This window comes from Lytechinus variegatus, chromosome 4 (assembly GCF_018143015.1).
Source record: "Lytechinus variegatus isolate NC3 chromosome 4, Lvar_3.0, whole genome shotgun sequence".
Taxonomy (NCBI): Eukaryota; Metazoa; Echinodermata; class Echinoidea; order Temnopleuroida; family Toxopneustidae; genus Lytechinus; species Lytechinus variegatus.
The window spans coordinates 24,117,934-24,140,527 of record NC_054743.1 but is presented as its reverse complement, the minus strand read 5'-3'; the positions used below and the strand labels follow the sequence as shown (position 1 = coordinate 24,140,527).

The 22,594-nt window shown below is 35.4% G+C and overlaps 2 protein-coding genes across 2 annotated transcripts; one reads left to right on the top strand and one right to left on the bottom strand.

The window, feature by feature from the left end:
* Positions 1 to 256: 256 nt before the first annotated feature.
* On the top strand, positions 257 to 10,951 carry LOC121413665 (zinc finger-containing ubiquitin peptidase 1-like). The gene is given in 10 exon segments (XM_041606579.1): positions 257 to 399; positions 2,153 to 3,835; positions 4,240 to 4,309; positions 4,312 to 4,407; positions 5,228 to 5,419; positions 6,576 to 6,744; positions 7,367 to 7,521; positions 9,235 to 9,337; positions 9,929 to 10,049; positions 10,587 to 10,951. Coding segments are annotated over 9 exon segments (2,574 nt in total). The 5' UTR covers positions 257 to 399; positions 2,153 to 2,203; the 3' UTR covers positions 10,623 to 10,951.
* Positions 10,952 to 14,612: 3,661 nt separating this feature from the next.
* Positions 14,613 to 22,447, bottom strand: LOC121412901 (malonyl-CoA decarboxylase, mitochondrial-like). Its single transcript, XM_041605663.1, is given in 11 exon segments — positions 14,613 to 16,334; positions 16,847 to 16,893; positions 18,336 to 18,475; positions 18,477 to 18,514; positions 19,508 to 19,660; positions 20,846 to 20,890; positions 20,893 to 20,953; positions 21,490 to 21,551; positions 21,554 to 21,653; positions 22,234 to 22,305; positions 22,307 to 22,447. Coding segments are annotated over 11 exon segments (1,104 nt in total). The 3' UTR covers positions 14,613 to 16,089.
* Positions 22,448 to 22,594: the final 147 nt, after the last annotated feature.

The following is a 22,594-nucleotide window of genomic DNA, read 5'->3' as shown; positions in this document are numbered from 1 at the left end:
ATAATATGCAAATTACTTGCTTATTTGCATATAGAGACAGCGTGTCTCTTTGGATGAATATTTTTCTTTTGACTCAAGGAACATTTGTGCCAAGTGGGACATTTGTACTAAAAATGCAGCGTTCAACCTCTTAACAAGTCACTACTACCGTGATCTAGTAGACAGTTTGGCAGAGTAGGTCAGCGCGACGTACCGGTACGTGAGCTAGGCGACGCTGGCCGGCTGGCCGGGCCGGCGCCGAGCGCGCGCCGCGCCATGCACTGTCGATGTCATATGTGTGATCGTGACTGACGTGAGGCTGATGAGAGAACAAGCTGTAGTGTAGACAGTCTGTACAATACATAAAGGTACTGTGTTCCGCCCGTCTTGATCTTGCCTACCCCTATTTTGACTGATCAAGTAAGTACCATGGACCGATTATTCTAAGCTCACCTTAATGTATTTCCTTGTTGTTTTGCAATATCAGTTAGCCTTTTTAACGCTGCTAAAAAGGTGACAGTGACTGTGTTGTCCCACTCATGTATTTTCATGTACCGGTAGTACTAGATGTCAGCTCAGCAGTCGCTCGTTTTCCTTTATTTCTTGGCGTTTAACTTGGCTTGACACGCTTATTTTCAGTCTGAGAACTCACCAAGCTAGGCCATGATCTACTTCACTGCCGTTAGAGTTAAACTTATTTTATATTAATCAAGACAAGACAGTACAAGTACAGTACCGTATGTCTAAGTTGAGTTTAGTCTAACTACATCATGTACTCAACCAAAATGAAATAACTTCAATGAACTTGTCAAATTTTCTCTTTTTGGCATTCATCATAAGAATTAAGATAACCGAAATAAGAACCTACATTTCTAGATTCTGCTCTTATAATTTTTGGTAGATTTAGAGGTAAAGCGGGTAAAAGGAAGTCTAAAACAGTACTTTTAAGACAACAGAGATAAATAAAATCATGCCAGATACCATCCAAATTTAGGTAATTAGGAAGAAAACAATTAGGAAGAGGTCTAAGTTGAATTTGTCCTTTTGAATCCATGGAAACTGATATTATTCACAACTTACAGTTGTAAAATTTCTTATGTCGTAATAGTTTTGAGTTATCACTAACAAATTTTAAGGTGCTTATCTTGAATAACTTCCAGTAAATTTCTTACCAAGGTTCACCACTAAAATGCAATATATGTCCTTGTGACTAAGTAAAATTTTTGCATAGATGGCTTTTACCAAAGTATAACTTCAATTTAATCATTAAAATTGGCATCAGTTTGATTCATTTTCGTAATTAATTTTTTTTTTTTCAAAAATATTCCAATCATTTCATTGTGATTATTTCTACATGTACAGATAAAGATTTGAATGTTGAGCTGTTTACTTAAAAATATTTCACAAATTCAGATTTGTAAATGTGTAATTTACCAACACCATCTCTGAAATGAGAGACCCTGAATGTAGCTACCAAGTACCATCTTCAAAGTTGTCAAGGGGCTGGTCTTATCCTTCTTGTGGAATCTTGTTCGGAAAAATATTACCAAAAAGACAAGTCAAACCTTTTTTTATTTGAATATAGAAAGACAAATAGTGAACCACAACAAGGCTTTGAACACTACTTGTATACATGTATCTACATGTACCCCATCATTCCCATGAACGCTGAGCAGTTAAAACAATATTTCTTGTGACCTAGATTTATCAATACCAACTGGTCCAGCGGTTTACAACAATCTGATCCTGATGTTTCAAAATAAGGATACATGTAAAAAGATGAGGGTTCAATCTTGTATGAGCACATCCAAAAATAATATTGTGATAAATATGCACTTACTAGAAGTCATTCAGGGAGATTGTAAAGTTCACCCCCCCCCTCCCCAACAAGCAAATGTCACGTTGTATATAATGATAAGTCATACATTGTAGAAGGACCGTGAAATTACCTTTCAAGTCAGTAATACTGACAACAAGTAGAGATCTTGTCGTTAGTGTATATATTAATTAAATTTCAAGATGTGCTTGCAGTGGAATCGCTTGATAACGGGATAAATAAACCATTGTGCATTTCAATGGTAAAATCATTTTTCTTTAGCCTATTGTAATTTTAGAGATGCTAGTTTATTTTAGGGCTAATAATATATCTCTCATTTCATTATTGTCTTTGCAGAGAATGAGATTGAAGTGAAATGTGACTACTGTGGCTACTGGGTTTTCAAGAATGTCTTCGGAGACATGTGAGATATGCGGCCAGGAAGGGTTTGTTGATGAAGCAGAGGTCAGAACTCATATGCTTCTGGATCACGAGGAAAACTCAGGGTCTTGTCCGCTGTGTGACCTTGCCCATGTGACAATTGAAGAACTGTCGTACCACATGAATACAGCACATCGCCATGTACTCAGTCCAGCCCATGCTGCAAAGTGTAGCACCAGCGAATACAGGCAAGGAAATTGCGTGCAAGACAATGGAGATGATGCTGTGTTGATAGCAGAAGAAGTTCATGAGGAAAATTCTTTGATTTATATTGAGGACTACTTTGCAAAACCAACTGATACCAAACAGAATGGAGAGTCTGTTGATCAGCAAATGAATGATATTCATGTGGATCATATAGATGATGCTGAAATTGCCCTAAAAACAGAAAGGGATGTGAATCAAAATATAGATATTAGGGAGCAAGAAAGTCATTTGAGACAATCGATGGATGAGGATGGCATTTCACAGGATTTGTTTTCTGAGTCATCAGTATCTTCAAGCCAAGACCAAAGTGGCCATGGGGATGGCCCAAGAGAGTCAGATGCTGAGTGCTGCATTATTGATGAATCAAAGGAGAGTTTCAAGGAGAGAAAAATTGTAAGACTGCAGGCAGGCAGAACAGCGCCAGGGAATGGGGCACCTTCAGAACATACCGGTAGGAAGAATGACCAAAAACAGATTGACCCAAAGCAGAATGAACAAAAGCAAGATGAACCAAAGCCAAATGACCGTAAACGAGGTAGAAAGGAACCGGATGTGAGACCCAAAGAGACCCGTCAGTCACATCGCCTGGAATCTGCAGAGCGACGGAACAGCCACCAATCTCTGGATACGCTGGCGTCATCCAGGAGTGGGAATGAGAGTGTTGCCAGTGAGACCAGCAGTCCATTCCGTAAGCTCTTCAGAACGCTCACAGGAAGGACTGCTGAAGCAGAGACTGAGGACAAGAAGGAACAGAGTGGGATATGGGTTGATCTCACCAATGACTCTGAACCTGATCTCCTTGATGATGATGAGCTCATGTTCATTGAAGATGCCCAACCAGCAGAAGAGATCCAGTGGGAAGATATCCCCAGCACTAGCAGTGTGGACAACCCGCACTCCACCTCTACACCAACAAAAGCAAAATCAAAACCAACAGAAGGTGTGAAAGTTAAGACCCCGAACCCTGATAAACCAACTCTCCTCAGCCTAAGCAAAGCTTCAAAGAATGTGCAATCACCTATCCTCTGTCCAATATGTGGACTTGGCAGCTATGATGCTGATTTCCTGAATAGCCATGTCAACACAGAACATCCTGAAGGTGCTATAGGGGTAAAGAGCACCGAGAATAGACCATCTGAAGGAGGAGCTGTTGGAGGAGGAGATATCACTTGCCCTGTCTGTGGGTTAGTTGGGCTAGTCACTGAGGAAATGAATGCACATGTTGAAAGCCACTTTGCAGAGGGACCATCAACTGGAGCGGCTGGTGCTGGCAGCAGTCGCAGAGGACAGAATGATATGACAGATGTAGATAGGAAGCTTGCTGAACAACTGGCTGAGGATGAGCGGCGAGAACAGAAAAGGAAAGAGGAAGAAGAATTTAAGAAGTTAAAGGTACTTCAAATTTTTCTATGTTTTGTAGTATTAAATGGTGCTAATTGATCAAAGGTGGCGTGCATTCACACTGCAGAGAAAGTGATTGTATTCTCATCACCTGAAAGCAAAATATAACAATTCGTTTTCTATTTTACACCAGAAGTTATTACAGAAAGGATTTAAGTATGCTACAGTAACACTCAGGCCTATGCCCCAAATACAGATTATCAAGATTAAATGCTTCTTGTAGTAGTATTTAATTATTGTCAACAGTATCATTATTGTTCTTATTGTTATTATATTTTGTTATTATTATTATTATGATTGTTATTATTATGATGATGATGATTATTATCATTATTATCATCATCATCAGTATCAATATTATTATTATTAGATTTGTTTTCACCTTTCACTGACAGGCCATGTATGGGGCAGATGGAAGCGGGAATTTCAGGAGACAGAGTGAGCGCAACTCCTCCAAAGCAGTGTGGCGGGTCAAATGACCCCATTAGAATACCATCAGCAAAATCAAGCCATCCGAGAAGCTATGGCTACAGGAATCGACTCTGGCCAATCTCGGACAAAAGGTATGATACTGGCAAATTTCCATGTTCTAAAGACTGATTTCCACATTTTAATGAGGTTTAGTACTCTAATTAGTGGTCAAACTATTATGTAGTTAATAGCCAAGTGCTCTTGCATTTCTCTATTGAATACAGAAGGGGGCTATGATTCGTTTAAAGAAATGAAAGTATAAAGTAGGATTTATTTGCCTCGTCCACTCCTATTGAGACAGCTTAAGGGATTACATGTGTGCATTGGGGTACATTGCCAAAGCGCATAACCGCAGGGCATAAATGCATGTATTACTTTGCACCATGAACAAAAAATTACATGCAAGTATATTGAAACATAAACTTACATTTTGATGTGTTGGTTGAAACAATCAGAGCCTTTTACATGAAAGATACAGTTGACAGTTATTGTACATGTACCAATTGAACATGAATACTAGTGTTGGAATCCAATAAAATGACAGAGTGTTTGTGATATGTGCCCCAAAATTCTTGTTGAAAATGTATAATTTCTGTGAATAGAGCAAAATAAGCATGGCATTCTAGCTAGGTGCAACACTAGTCTTCTTCCAAGGAGAAATAATGCACTGTCCCACATCTGTGTTGGCATACTTGGTGATCCTAAGTTTTTTTAACGGTTCTCCAGATTAGATTTCATGATTTCACAAAGTTAGGTTTATGTGATATGGAGAAATATAACATTGATTTTAAAAATGTCCTGCACTCGCTGTTTGGGTTGTAGCACAACTATAAATCTATGGCACCAAAAAGTAAAAAAAAAACTACAATCAAACTCTAATGAATATTAATTTCTTAATGTTACACTTTCCAGATATCATTCCTAGACTGCTTGATTACTACAACAACAAGGTCCATGGCGTCTCCTATGCACGGCTCTCCCTCAACCTAGATCACTTCTCCTCCTCTATGGGTGATTCTGGATGGGGCTGTGGATACCGCAACATCCAGATGATGCTATCCGCTTTGGTAGAAGATCCTCAATTCAAACAGGTTGTCTTTAATGGTGAGCAGTTTTTTTCAGACTTCAGGCTTTTTATATAGGTTTTTTTATAGGGGCCAACATAATGGTTTTAAAAGGGGAGATGGGCTGACCATGCAAAAAATGCTACCAGATTGGTCAGTGTATGTTTTTGTAATGTTTATTGAAATAAAAGGGGGGAGGGGGCTCCAGCTCCCCCCTCCAAAAAAAAAAAAAATAAGAACCCAGTTTCCATTTTGTAAATTGACAATTTTGTGTTCTTTGGTGTTTTTAAACATTGAATTCTGCTTTCTTTGGTATTATGCTCTAGCATTATTTCTGTTTTCTTATACTTCTGTCAAATTTGCTCTACGGCGGCCATACAGGGAGTCCAAAACAGCAGTTTTAAAGGTCAAGTCCATCTCAAAAAAATGTTGATTTGAATCAATAGATAAAAATCAGACAAGCGCAATAGTGAAAATTTCATCAAAATCGGATGTAAAATAAGAAAGTTATGACATTTCAAAGTTTCGCTTAGTTTTAACAAAATATTTATATGAACGAGCCAGTTACATCCAAATGAGAGAGTCGATGATGTCATTCACTATTTCTTTTGTTTTTTATTGTTTGAATCATACAATATTTCAATTTTTACGAATTTGACGATTAGGACCTCTTGCTTGAAGCACAAAATGTTAAAATAATGGAATTCCACATGTTCAGAGAGGAATTAAACTTCATTGCACATGACAATGACAAGAAAATAAAAATATTTCATATAATAGAATACAAAAGAAATAGTGAGTGACATCATCAGTTCGTCATTTGCATACCGACCGAGATGTGCATATAACTGTTTTGTGAAATGAAGCGAAAATTTAAAATGCCATAACTTTCTTATTTTACATCCGATTTTGATGAAATTTCCAGTGTTATGCTTGTTGAATTTGTCTCTTTTTATTCAAATCAAGTTTTTGTTGGGGTGGACTTGTCCTTTATCATTTTTTGTAATAGCTACATATAGGTAGTTTGAATATAAATCAATAAAACAGCCATTTTTGACTCACCACACAGCCACAGACGAGCAAATGTGATTATGGGAAACTAGAGACCCGAGCCTAATATCCAATTATTATTAATGTCCCTTTACACCAATATACCCTTTATGAATCAGATATCTTTTAATATCTTCTGCTGACAGGAAGGAAAGATATTCCTTCTATTCCAAGAATTCAGCTTCTAATAGAGGATGCATGGAGTAAGGGGTTCGATGCCCAAGGTCGCGACCAGCTGAATGGCAAAGTTCATAATACCAGGAAGTGGATCGGCGCCACTGAAGTTGTAGCCATGTTCTCAGCTCTCCGGATAAGGTGAGTCTAGTGATTTATTATGAGCAAGACTGTCAGATGCCTTTGGACACGAGATCTGTCTTCCTATGTAGACTTATTGTTGTTATACTGATGATGGAGATGTGCGATCGAGAAGTCAGAAGATATTTTAAGAGAAATTGATTTGTAGGAAAGGTGTAGACAGTTGTCCTAAGCTTTTGAGAATGTTTCATCTAGGATTATGTAATGAAGGTCCAATGTAAAAAAGATCAGTATTTTGATGCCAAATGTTAATAAGATATCTTGCTCCCAAAATAGTTATTATGAATAATAATGATGAAGATGGGGAAAGAAAATGTCATATAATGAATAGATTGATTAATTTATGAATAGCTTTCAAAAGTAATAATGGAAAATATGTTAACTGATAAATACAAACAAATATTTGTAAAAGCTGAATTATTTGGATATTTCTATGTGAAGTGCATGTGAATCATAGGAAAATAGGAAGATTTATGATCATTTTGATGATTCCAAAATCTTATTCTTGAGTTGTTTTTATTTCCAAAACACCTTAAGAAAATTGCTTATACGTCTGCATACTATGCTTTGCTGTGACTTCTTGGTGCTTGAATTATTCTTCCCTCTATATTCCTCTTTACAGATGCAAACTGTTTGACTTCCATGCACCCAGTGGTCAGAATGGTACCCATCCACGTCTCTTTTCCTGGATCAGGGATTACTTTGGCAAACCACCTCTGCTCTCTATGGAAAACTCTGTGAGATCCAACAAGCTACCACTCTATTTCCAGCATGAAGGTAATCAATGTGTTATGAGCAGGACGTTTGTACAAAATGTATATTTCACATTATCCAACTCATACAAAGATTCTTGTAATTTGATTGGTTGAAAGTCATTCATATTTGATCCATTTTGTGCTGCATGCGAATTTTATTTTCCCATTGCACAGTTGAGCTCTCCCTCAGTGTGTACCACTAAACGTGTGTGTACATACATTTGTATGTGTGTTTGCGCTCATCAAAGTAAGCGCATCAACAAGGCTGACTGGGCGTGCTCAGATAAATAATCAAAGTGCATCAAAAAAGAACAAAAACAATTGACTGCTTTCATACACATGGAAAATTTATATTTTTAAAGAAAATGAATTGTCGGACAAAGGCAAAATGTGTCTTAATTCCATCTGATTTTGTTATTTTTTTCATATCTTTGTCAAATAACAAAATCTAGAAAATTTGTTGTATAAACCAAATGATGCATGTCTTCATTCATCCATTATGCGACCTATCCACTCTCTTTGAGGCTGTGTTCACCCCATTGCACTCAGCCTAATGGCTTTGTGCAATGGATTGAACAGAGCCTCAATTCGCATAATAGATCGCCTAATGAACTCATGTGCATGCATCATCTGTATAATCACATACCCGTAGGCTACACCTTGACCTTTGTGTCAAAACAGTATATAAGATATCAATGAAATATGATATGCCATGTTTGTTCCTACCTCCTTTCCTTCTCCCACTATCTCCATGGGTTTCCTTGTGTGTGTATTCATGATACCCCCTCCTAGCGATGTTTTGAAGGGGGTATAAAGGAATCAGCTATATGGTTTGGCAGGTGGTTGGTCATTTGCAAATCTTGCCGAAAAAACTACTTTCTTAGTTCCACCGAATGCTCATAAGACTTAACATGCACATTGTTATTGGAGTGAAGAAGCGCAAGGCACTTTGTTTTGTTGAGGTACTGTGTCATAGCATAGGAATGGTGTATTGAGCAAAATTTATAATAAGTTTCAAGCGAGCAAAAATGTAGACAATTTTATTTCAAAAATCAAATTTTATGATTGATTTTGACATCATATTCAGAAAAAAGTATATTTCATCCTCTTTTTCCTTTTGTTTTTTCTTCGTCGTGATTTTTATTTATTTTTCCTTGGGGTGCCCCCCCCAAGGTATGCCACTCTGTCACAGCAAGGAGTTACCAGAAATGACAATAAATTGGGGTAAAATCTTGCAGGAATTGCGTATCGAACAGAATTTATAAGTTGCAAGCGACCAAAAATGTAGACATTTTGATTTCAAAAATCAAAGTTTGTGATTGATTTTGACATAATATTCAGAAAAAAAGTATATTTCACCCTTCCTCTCCTTTTCTTTTTTTTTGGTTGTGATTTTTTTTCTTTGGTTCCTCCTTGCAGAACAACCTTGTCCTTAGGGTTGTTCCTTGCGAGGGCACTTGCCCCCCCCCCCTCCCATGTGCGCCACTTTTTCACAGTTATAACATAATATGCCAATAAATCAGGGTAAAATCTTGCAGAGAAACTGCTTTCTCAGTTTTCATCCAAGGCACACAAGACACATTGGTCATGGAGTGAAGATACGCAAGACACATTTCTTGAATGTGACAGGTACCATATTGACATAATTAATGGGATATTTCTCAGATGAATGTTAGCAATTCATCTTGTGTGATATTCTATCTGATATTTATTTTACTTTATATGTCCGTAACAGGGCACAGCAGAACTATCATTGGCTATGACATGATGAAAGACAAGTCAACTAGAATTCTGCTCTTTGACCCCAGTCTTAGAGTCAACGAAGCCAATTCTCTCAGGTATGGTCGATGTGAATTACTCTCAAAAGTAACAAGAGTGGTTCCAGGATTTTATTAATGAGGAGCACAGCAAAGTGTTATGATTTTATTTTTTTTAAGAATTTCCAGCACAAAAGGTGGGTTCTAATATAAAAGAGGTACAACTCTTGCCCCCCCCCTTATTCATAAAAGAAAGGAACTATTATTTTGGAAATTTCTGAACCACTTTACAAAGGAAATAGTAATGACTCAAGAAGAAGTTGAGAAATTGTTCATTTAACAGCTTAATCACTTTTCATATTCATGATTTCCCTGTAATTAATATTTTTTTTCTCATTGATTATCAGTGTCACCTGACACGGATTCTGAGTGACATTTGACGCTTTATGCGGTATTAAATGGATTCATGTGGGGATCAAAAAATGTAACGAAGTCAACCTCAAGCTCGTGATATTTAAGGTGACTGGAACTTGGTTGAAAAAGATGCAATTTTCATTTGAAACATTTCCCATCGAAAACAAAAAATAAATATACAAGCAGATTATTCTCTCTGAAAGTAATGAAGTGGATTGAGCTCCTTTAGAATTAAATTCATTTGTTGTTAATTTTCAGGAGAGGCGATATCACTGGTCATTCTCTGAAGCCATTGAGGAAGACCTTGAACCAAATGAAAGCCAAACAATATCAGATTGTCTGCATTGAAGGAATCATTACATCAGATCAAGAATATGAGGTAATTGAATGTAATACAGACTAATCAGAATTATGATAGTTCTATTATGGATTTTAATGAACAAAAGCCATCAAAACTAAATTAGATTTTTTTCTGGAAGAGAGTAACTTTGTAAATGTTTAATTTTAAGTTGGTATAATTAGTACCTTTTCAAGTGAACTGTCCATTTCATAATGAGAAGTAAATCTTGGTGATCAGGGCGTTTGAAGCTCGTCAATAAGACTCTAAAAGCCATCCAAAGTCAAGGCTATGAAGGACTTTGACTAATGCCAACCCATTTTAAAATCGTTATTGAGGGTTGAAACATTATGAACAAGACACACAAACTGATCGGGGCTCCGTAACACAAAGATTAGCGATCAATCACTAAATGAACTGACCAATCAAGATCAACATTACAAATTTGCATTTGGCGCATAATACTGACCAGGAACCAATCAGAAGTGTTCTCTCATATTCATCGCTAATCTTTGTGTTACGGAGCCCTGATCTTTACTTTTTGTTATTTTTCTTTCTTTTCTTGTGTTTTATTTTTAGAGAAGCAAGATGTTGACTTCACAACGCATTCTGTAGCTGAAATAATAAAAAAAAAATCAGCAAACATTCAATCACCAAATACCATCTCATCTCAGGAATATTGGTAACATTCTACAGGGTCTCTACCACTATCAAAAGGTAATGGACTTAAAGCAGTAAACATACATAGAAGTGAAGCTATATCAATACTGTGCTATATATTCACGGCTTCATGAAATGACCCCCGGGGCCCCAGAAGGTTATTACAATCAGTTGTAAATGTGAATTGTATCTCTGTACTACTGGGGCCATGTCTTGCTGTAAGCATGGAAGTTTCCAGAGTATTGATATAGAGCCATGTATCAAGAGAATCTGGTCAACTATTTTTTGTTAATTATTTTTTTTTTGTATAGGAGGGGCATAAGAAAATGAGTTTGAGACCAAATGGAACAATTAATGGTCTAAATCCAAAGCTGCCAAGTAGTACAGATTTTCTGTATTTATTACTGAAAAATGAGAAGAATACTGATGGTTTCCTTCAAAATACTGATTTCTAATGTCCCAGATTTGGTTGTAGTCTTCTGGTATTTCTTTGAAAATACTGATTTTCAGCTGTCATAATACTAAAATGTTCTTGTTCAGGTTGCCAGCTCTGTAAATCTCTTGACATATGGTTCTGTGTTACTGCTTTCAGTAAGTCACTGATCCGGACCAGTCCCGGTCTAAGTTGTAAAATTTTTAGTTTATGAATGAGTGGGCTATTTTAGCCCATGCCGGGCCCTGGCTACTTTGGTGCTACGTTTATCAGCACCAGACTAGCCCCAGTTCTGCGTTTTTTAATGGGTGAATGTAAAAGGAGCGCTGCTCTGACATAGCTACTGAACAAAATTTTTATTGTGTAGTGGGGACTATTTTTAGCGCGGGCCTGGTGCGGACCAAAAATCATTAGTTACTGAAAACAGTATGTGACTATAAAGCTACTCTGACTCCACCACTATATCATACAGGGATTAAACTTTATGCACAAATAGCCTGCAGACATCTATGACAAAACCTTCATTTTTACAGCAACTTTCTAATGTCATGATACATTTTCTTTAATGGTTTATTTTGAATCTGAGTTAAATTAAATATTTTGTTACATATGTTATAATAAAATGGGTTATTTCAGGTTGTATTTACCACTAAAAGCTTTCAACTGTATGTAGTAGTAGGAAATGGTTTGTGTATTCTATGCAACAAAATATGTCAACAACCGTACAGTGCCATTTCTTAGCCTTCATTTGTTCATCATGCATGAGGCTTTAAGATTTTGCAGTGAAAGGGATGGTTTGAAAAGCAATTTGGAGCACTGTTAACCATTGTTGTTTTGTTTATTATTTAAAAATGAAATACTTCTGTACACACAGTAATACATGTATTTCCTGATCACACAAGAAGTTTTGGTCACATTCAAAATTAATGTTCTATAGATTAATGTTCTATGGAACCATTGCTATTTAAACAGCATATTAAACTCTTTACATTTCAGACAATGAATGAAGTTGAAAAAAAAAACACTTAAGAATATTACATCATGTATTTCTAACCAGTTATGTTGTTTGTACAAATATTTGTTACTATGTGGAAAGAGTAATTAGTGTGTATTTTTGCCATTATTGTGCCTCACAATGAATTTTATCTATCTTCTTGTTGATTGCCAAAAATAAGATCACCAAATTATCATATTTATTTAAATTATAGATGCTTTGAACTTCATCTTAATTCTTTCTTTGTATTCATTATGTAGATATTTGTTTAGAACAAATTTGGAACTCAAGTTTGATGTATTGTGTTTATCCCTGTTTCCACTATTTTCATTCTCACAAGAAATTTTGTTGCTTTTTCACATTAAATAGGAGTCATGTTTACCAATTACATGAGTCTTAAAGCATTGCTCAGTGATTTTTGAGTGACAGTCGTTATAAACTTCTGAAAGCATTGCATTTGATTGGCTGAGATAAAATGTCAGTCAAAAAGATGTTTTGTGAGATGCTTCATTTCTTTACTGACTTGTTTTTAGCCTTTCCTGATGAAGAGCTGTTTTATTTATTACTCAAATTTGGTAATGCAGTGGAAATCGTCATAGTTTGAAAGGGGCATTTTCTCATTTATGATTTCGCTATTATGATACATTTCAGCTTAAGTTATATCCATATTTTTTTCAAAGTATGAATGAAAAGAAAATAATGGTTGCTGTCAATTCGAGGATCAAAAGATTGAATTTGACTTTGTGAAAGCTGTGCACCTGTATCGGGTAGCCAAATATTTGTGTGCTCCTTATGAATATGAGTACAAGAAAAAAGGATAAATATAAAAAACAGGTCTAGGGACCCAAGAACCTCATCCTTATATACTATGCAAAGGTATCCAGTTCATTTGCATACATCTATACATAACAAGGTCCTTTATGTAAAGAGTTGTAATTAAAATCTTTTTGCATAGAAAATAATACACATGACTTTGTATATTCAAATGTATCACACAGGTATATATTTATTGTGCAATATAAGTCACTTTCCTACATGATATTTTTTTAACAAATACAGGACTGTGAGTATGCTATGAATGCACAATAATGTGCCAATATTGTCATTTTACAAGTCTTATTGTGCCTGCCTGTCATTTGTTTGAAGGTCTCATGTCTATTGTAATGTATGTAGCTCCTGTGGAATGCAGAATCAATGCCCTGTCATTTTGCACAACTTTTTATGTAAAGCATACACTTTTCTCACCCAAATGTGAAGTCATAATACTGTTCGATAGAGCATCCACATATTATGATGTCATTTTACAACTCAGATTTGCTAAATCCTACATGCCATAAAAACAATACGGCCTGGCTATACCAAAAGCCTTGCATACTTAAGGAGCAACAAATGGAATTACATATTTTCCTAATTACTACGCAGGACTAGGACAAAAGCCTTTGTAATGTTACATATATATAAGTAACCTTTTCTCTAAAGAATGGACATGAATATTTTTTACAAGCATTTATATTTATTTTCAAATAATTATACAACCATACAAATTAATGTCAGTGTGTATTTGTTTATATACCTTGTAAAAACAGAATCACTTTAGTTGTAGACAATTATCTGGATATTTCATGATTGGGCAATTAGGACTTCATACTTTTAATAATTTGCACGAAAATACATTGCCAGATTTTCTAAGTTGGATTGGAGTAGTTTGGGGCTTACTATTATGTGTTTTCAGTGTAATTAATGTAGAAACATGCAGCTGTTTATAACTGATCAAGCCTTTAGGTCACATTATGTCTTCCTCTCATTAGCTGTAATCATTCAGTGAAATAATGTATTTAACAATTAATAGGTTCAGAAAAGATACTTCTCAATGACTGTAGTTTTTATGACTTTATAGAAATAAAGATGTATAGTTTTATTGCACTGATTGGTCTATGTTTTGTTTCATTTCTCCACATTATTCAACACTTAAATACAAATTTCACTTGAATTTCTCATCTTTTTCCATATTGAAGTTTATTGAGGCACCAGGGGGCCGCTTCATAAAGCTGTTCGGAAGTTAAGAGTGACTTTAAGAACGACTGGTGATCCTTTCTTGTGGTATATGATATTCACCATTTAATGTTCATTGGTGATTATTAAGTGCGTAATCAAGCTTCACGAGTCATTCTTAAAGGACAAGAGATAAATTCAACAAGCATAACAATGAATATTTCATCAAAATCAGATGTAAAAATAAGTTATTACATTTCAAAGTTTCGCTTAATTTCACAAAACAGTTATATACACATCCTCATCGTCATGCAAATGAGGAGACTGATGACGCCATCCACTATTTCTTTTGTATTTTATGATATTGCAAAAAATAAACATTGTATAATTCAAACAATAAAAAGAAATTGTGAGTGAGAGACATCATTGTCTGTCTCATTTGCATGTCACTGAGTTGTGCATATCACGGTTTTGTTAAAAATAAGCAAAATTTAAAATGTCATGTTTTTCTTATTTTACATCCGATTTTGATGAAATGCTAGTTAGATTTTTCTCCATTTATTCAAATCAACATTTTTCTGGGGTGGACTTGACCTTTAACATAAGAGCAGCTTTCTAAAACACCCACCTGACCATATTGGAATCAAAGTACTTCCTGCGGGAATACTGCTATAGTCATTTCATTATTGTGGTACTAGTATCAGCAGAGTTGCAAATTTAGTATTTTGCAATATGGAAAAAAATACTCAAATATGAAAGTTTCTTAGAGAATACTTTTTTAAAATTGAGTTTACTACACATGTTTATTGAAGGAATGACAAAATATTGATATCAGGAGAGCATTTCATCAGCATTTCTTGCCAAACAAGTTGCCAGATCAGAGAACTTTCCCTGATTTTGATTAGCTGAGAAGCACAGTTCCTCTGGAAGCTGTCAGATAAATCATGCTTTGTGTCAGCTCAAATATCCAGCAAGTCCTTTCATCAAATGCTCAAAAGGTGACAAGGGCTCCCACAGAACAGATTTCCAATTGAAAATTCACAATTCAAACCTGTTCATATACACAAATACTGCAAAATTGTGCAACTGAAATTCCCATGCACTCTGGTAAAGTACTGCTTGTACTGTACAGGGGTCAGAGTGCTGTAATAAACACAGGCAATGCTTTTCACCTAACAAACACAGAACATCATGTATGTCACAAAGCAAATGATTGCTTAAATATAGTGGATGTGTATTGTGTATTGTGAAGAAAGCACCCAAAATAGCTGCAATATAAGCATATACAAGGAAGCAACATACTGGCTTTTGTTCACGCCTGTATGCCATCATCATATCAATAATATATTACCATGGTGTATGAGCTAATGTGAATTATGGCCAGAGCATGCTTGCTGAGTAACTGACCATTAGAGTAAAATTCCACCACAACAAATAGTTGGTTTGGGAATAAAAAAGAAACATCAACCAAGCTTAATACTGAAAACTTCATCAAAATCTGATAGAAAATAGGAAAATAATCAAATGTTAATTTCACTTTATTTCCACATCCTGGTTGGTATGCAAATCAAAGAATTGATAACATCACACTAATCAAATATCAAAATCATCAAATATATAACAAAAATAATGAAATGATGCATATCATATCTTATAAAATGCACAAAAAATAAAGAGACCAAGACATAATTGGTTCCCCCTTTAAATACCAGCCAGGATGTAAATATAACTGATATATGAAACTGACAAAACATTTTACAAAATAAGTACAACTCTCTTATTTCACATTAATTTTGAACAAAATTATCAGTGCTATGCTTGTCTGAGTTTCACTGTTTGGGTATATAAACTTGTCTTTTTGTTGGGGTAGACTTTCCCTTGAACCAATTTTCAAAATTATACTGACTTACATTGCACATGATCATTGGCATATCTGCTAGGAAAAATTATAATCCATTACATTATCTATATAGCAACTGACAAAGTTATTCTTTGGTTGATCATCATAATTTACTGTTCACATTCCCTGTCTCCCCGCTGGACAAACCTTCCCCTACCAAATCCAATATCTGTTGGGAAGCTTCAATGTTCTGTGTTTCAATATAGTGCTGGCTGAGGCTTGTCGTGTTCTCAAGGTAGTACCGATAGTTGACCATCATGCCGCAAGAAGCGGTCAGACCCCGTGGCGAGGTGTCGCCCAACCAGTTGAGGCGCCACATGGTTGCGCCGTTCCGAAGATGGAAGTTTGCTGAAAGACGGCACAAATTGGATAAAAAAACTAATTAGTAACATAATTGGCAAGAAACTCAATATAAAACAAAGACTGAATAATCCTAAAATAAAAATTACAAATTTTGTTTAACTTTTTTTCAAGCTAAAAGTACATAAGTTGCCAGTAGGACTACATGATATTAATATAACACTGAAATATCATGAAATTCTATAAATAGGGAACATTGACAACACTGCATACCAACTTCTATAATATTATGAATAATAGCAGGGATATGTGTTGGATATCATAAGTACATGTAGCTCAAAATTCAATAAATCCAATTACTGTGAGCCTTTTGACTTAATATCTAAAATCTCACTAGTATCCAAAGAGGGAGGGGGAGAGACAGGGGAAGGGTCTTTTAGTAAATTTTGAGAATTTGTAAGAGATTGGAGAACTTCAGAGATTCCCTCCTTGGTATAACTACCCCTACCAACCCTCTCCTGAATCTCCAAACCATGAAAATGAAATATTTCACCACTCACCTACAGTATTCAGTGCCATCTTGCGTCTCTTTTCTGAATACAAGTACCTGTCAAAAATGTGTAGAAAACAAATGATTTCAAAATATTTCTTTGCTTTGCATTGCTGAATTAATATTTCTTGAATAATATTTACAAGGTTATGCGGAAAATATAATGTATCAAGTTCCAAACAAACAAAATATCAATAGCACATGTTTACATTTTTAGAATATACGGAAAAAAATATAACATGATCAATAAAAAAATACAATTAAATTTATGAATTAAAGATTACCCTTGACACTGCAAGGTTCACCAAACTTTGCAAGAATTGTAAATTGCATTCCTGCTTGTTTACAGATCTTGGCTAAAAAATACCTCCTTGTTGATTTCATGTACATTTCTCAATTCCACATGGCTTGCCATTGTTCCACATACCGATGATGTGAATTTCACACTACTGATATTTCCTGTGTAATATACAACCCTTACATAAACAAGGTGATGGTTGCATGACCTACATCCTATCATATCTCCCATTTAGGAATGTAATTCTAAAATGAGAAGTCTTGTTTGTCTTTTAATATGAAGATTTGATTTCTCATCGATGACACAGAATCTTCTGATATGGAAAATGCAGCCTTGCTGACTGCATTTACAATGTAGTGAAAATACTTTTTAAAGGTCAAGTCTACCTCAGAAAAAATTGATTTGAATCAATAGAGAAAAATCAGACAAGCACAATGCTGAAAATTTCATCAAAATCGGATGTAATATACAAAAGTTATCATGACATTTCAAAGTTTTGCTTATTTTTAACAAAATAGTTATATGAACGAGCCAGTTAGAATCCAAATGAGAGTCGATGATGTCACTCACTCACTATGTCTTTGGTTTTTTATTGTTTGAATTATACAATATTTCAATTTTTACGAATTACGATTAGGACCTCCTTGCCTGAAGCACAAAATATTAAAATAATGGAATTTCATGTGTTCAGGGAGGAATGAAACCTAGTTTTAACATGACAATGATGAGAAAATAAAAATATTTCATATTTCATATAATAAAATACAAAAGAAATAGTGAGTGAGTAATGTCATCAGTTCCCCATTTGCATACCGACCGAGATGTGCATATAACTGTTTTGTGAAATGAAGCGAAACTTTAAAATGCCGTAACTCTTAATTTACATCCGATTTTGATGAAATTTTCAGTGTTATGCTTGTTGGATCTTTCTCTTTTTATTCAAATAAACTTTTTGTTGGGTGGATTTGTCCTTTGATAAATAGATCATATACAGAAATTATTTCATGGTGCTTAATCTTCACTCTTAGCATTATACTCATAGATCTACTAGTTTCATTTCATTTTGTTTATTTCCATTTTCAACAATTTCAGTTTGTTTTGTACATTTTGACATGTAGTTAATTGGCAAACTACATGTATTTCATAGACCAAAAAAGAAAACTGATTCTAATTTTAAAAAATACACACATAATAGTCCCACCTTGCACATAACCTCATGAGAGGAGACTGTAGACTCTTGACCAGCCTCTCAGACTTGACCCACTCATTTGTTACGATGACTTTCTTCAGGGTTGGCAATGCCTGTGGTGATGCAATGTCTAAAGCAGACTGGAACGAGTCCCAATTCTTGTGCAGTGAGTAAGCTGTTTTTATGTCCATCTGCAATTTGAAGAAAAGGATATTAGATAGACCTGCTGCCTGATTCTATTTCTTACTTTCGTTCCATAAGCGAGTGACTGATTTCTTTTAGCATCCATATGTTTTAATGGCAGTCTGGTTCAAAATTTAATAACCAAATTACGCATTGAAAACACTGCAACCCTTCTCTTCTCATAGCAAAGAGCCATGCTCCTCACATCATAACAATCTCACATGGAAAATAGAACATTTGAGAGGAAAATTTCTTTGCTACCAATAAAGTGTTTGTAAACTGAGCAATAGAGCTCTACACTAAATGACGGAAAACAATCAAGCAACTTTGGTCACCTATTTATGCATCTTTTAAAATCATATCATTACATACTGACATGTATTTTTAAAGGGAGAGTGAACTGTGTGAGGTCTCTCATTGACTGTGTGTTATAAATACATAGTCTTGAAATATACATTTTTTAGATATCTACTCATACTAGAGAGAATAAAATGACCCATAATTGTTTTGTATAAAAAACTAAATGTTTTGAGAGAAAAAGTAATTGTTTTGCTACTTGGTAACATAATTATTGCGGTATGAATATATTGAGTAGTTAATTTTAGCATGTTATAATTCAATTGAGTCTATATTACTAGACTACAGTAGCATTATAGATCAGGAAACTGAGTAGTTCAGAGCCCCATTGCAGAAAGAGTTGCAATCAAACGCAACTCTAAAAATCATGCGCAGCTTGATTTTCAGCCAATCAACAGCGCACATTTTTGACTTGCAATTGATTTTTTGACTTGCGTTTAAACGCAACTCTTTCTGCAACGGGCCCCAGGACTCTAGATGGCACCATTGGTTCGTATCTGCTTTAATGGACTCATCTTTGCACTGAATAACACAGTATTTAGGGTCATAAAGTCAATATTTTTTTTAATAAATCATGATAAAGAGATATAAATATCAAGAAACTAACCAATGTAAATGTAGCAAAAAGAAAAAAAAAGTCTGACCTTTGACCTCCTTGTTGATCTGTGACACGAGCCAGTCTCTTAAGCCTGGGATCGGTGAAAGGCTTGAGAAGAGATGCATGCTGGGAAACTCAGACTGCAGCTCCTTCACAACACTCTTAATGAGGTGGTTACCAAGCTCCACACCCTGAAGACCTATTAAAGAAAACAAAAGGAATGCCATTTAAATCATCTCTCCATGTCAACCTTTCATCCACTGCATTTCATCCCTTTTTCCATACTTTCTCTTAGATGTAGTCAAAGAAATTTCCAAATTATATTTCACAGGGAAGGGATGAGGCTGACTAAGCAGCCCCCCCCCATTTATCTTAAAACTTACTGTACATATTCATGCGGGTGAAAAGTCATGTCTTTCATTACATAATATCCCACAGAATAGTTTCTTTTGACATGAACTAAAGAATTTCCTTTTCTCATAAGAAAATATATAGATTTTGACAGGTCATTTTTCAATACATTATGTAGAAGAATATCATTATTTTAAAAAAGGTGATTTTCAAAGAGAGATGATAAATCTACTGTTAGGCGCTATATAAGCAAGCATAATTGATAATAACAATAATAGCTGGATTTATCAAGCACTTTTGCCCGATACAAAGCACTGCTATTATTACCCCCAATTTAGCTCGAGCTACTATCACTGGGCTCAGTGCATGCAAGGAGGTAATCCTGCAGGGTATCCATGCACCTCACCTGGGTCGGGTGCAGCACAGTGTGAAAAAATTCTTGCTGAAGGAAAACATGCCATGGCTAAGATTCAAACCCATGACCCTCTGTTTGAAAGAAGAGAGTCAGAATGGTTTATATTCATTTGGTCAAATGCCAATTTGTCCAATTACCAACTTGTCTACTATCATTTGGCCTATCATCAATTTGTCTGATTTCCATTTCATCCACTCACCATTTCATATAAGAACCCATTTGTCCAATAGCCACTTAGTCCATATACTATTTGGTCATTTTATTAGACTATACTAGACCAACTGGTTATAAGACAAAATGGTCATAGACCAACTGGTGATTAGACGAAGTGATAATTGGACCAAATGGTTATTGGACCTAATGGTTGTTAGACGAAATGTTGATGGACGGAATGGCATTAGACTAAAATGAAGGTAACCATGTGGTGAGTGGAAGAGTTGGCAGAGGACGATTTTTTTTATTTCTTTTATTTATTTGTCTTATTTACCCAGGGTAGCCTGTGCAGTGAATGAAACACTGTCAATCAGTGTTTCTTTTGGGTCATTGGCAATTTACCATCAGAACCACTAGACCATAACGCTCACACACGTAATTATTATCCGGATGATTAACAAGTACCTTTTTGAGTTGATGTGATAGAATAGAAGATAGCAGCCTGGGCCAATCGGGATCTTCTTCTCCTGGTTTCACTCCGATGGCAATGTCATCTTGCTTACGTACGATGGACTGAAATACAAACAATTTTGCTTTTGAATTCCATTGCCTGCTAGAACCCAAGCACATATACAAAGCCTATAGGAATAGCATAATTTTGTATTAATTCTTTAAGCTTTGCTCACTTACAAAACCATTTTCTTAAATGAGTGTCAAGGTGAGTATGCAAAGGAGAGCCTGTGATGTTTTATTTTGTGATTTTGGCACATGAAGTGCTCAAAAAGTCACGTTTATGAATTTGATGACTTGGAGGATCTCTACCAAATCCTAAAATATGATGATAAACATCAATACAATTTCCATAAGAGTACCACCAATTTCTACAGAAATAGAGGATAAGAATAAATACTTGATACACAATTAATAGTGTGTAACATTATTGGCTCTCATTTGCATACAACTTAGGATGAGCATATCACTGTTTTTTGAAAACAAACAGAACTTTTTTATCTCCTTATTTTCTTGTCGTAACTTTCTTTTTTTAAAATTGATTTGATCAAAGCTTCTGTTTTATCCAAAACAACATTGTGCACGACCTTTGAACCTACCTGGATACTGGCCGATATATCTCTGGTGAGGGCGGTGTGTAAGATGACGAGCGGTTCATTAGCATGCTGCTGTGTGTGAACACAAAACACCTGCGGTATGGTCCTACTCGATGCTTGATGTCTGTCCAGTGACGCACAGGATGAACTGCCTCATACTGACTTATCTGAAATTTATATTTATTTGATTAAGTAACTACTTTGAATGGAAATCAACATTCTCATATGGACACAAAACACCTGCGGTATGGTCTTACTCAATGCCTGATGTCTGTCCAGTGATGCACAGATGATCTGTCTCATACTGACTTATCTGAAATTTATATATATATTTGATTTAGTAACTGCTTTGAATAGAAATCAACATTTCTCATACAGAGGAGGGGTGGTAACAGGAGGGCAAGTTGCTATTATTTTTCATATTGTGAAAAAAAAATTGAAAAGGGGTGAAATGGGAAGACAGAAGTGAGAAGAGAAATGAAAAAAACAGGGCTTTGCTGTAGTTCATGTAATACCCCTATTTTATCATTGAGAAGAAAAAAGGGCTTCTAAGGCCCCCTATCACCCCACCCCCATAGCACCATTCCAGGGTGCAAATGCTAACGAGGTATTTTGCTTTTGCTTAAAAACAGTAGAACACTTTCTACTTTTCTAATGTCTGTTAAGCTTAATCTCATCACAATGGATTTCTATTTGCTTTAGATTGTGAGAGTGAAGGCTATGAATGCTGACTGGAGTTGTATTTACCTTCTCGAGCATGTCACATGACGATGACCATGTGACTCTCTCCAGGTTTAGCATTCCCGCAGCAAACCATCCCAATCAAGAGATCTTTCAATGTGTCATTCAGCGCCTTCAATTCAGCTTCATTCCGAATGAATTCTGGGATGACAAGTGATTCTAGAATATGAAAATCAGGAATTGCACACTCATCATAAAATTCATAATTAATTCCAAACATATTCAATTTCTAATTCCAATTTATTTATTCTTGATAAAAATAAAAACATCATCATTGTACATTGGTATTATAAGAAATATCATTACAAGAAAAGGAGGGCAACAAAAAGTTTACACTTGAAAATAAGAAGCCTCTAAAGAATACAAT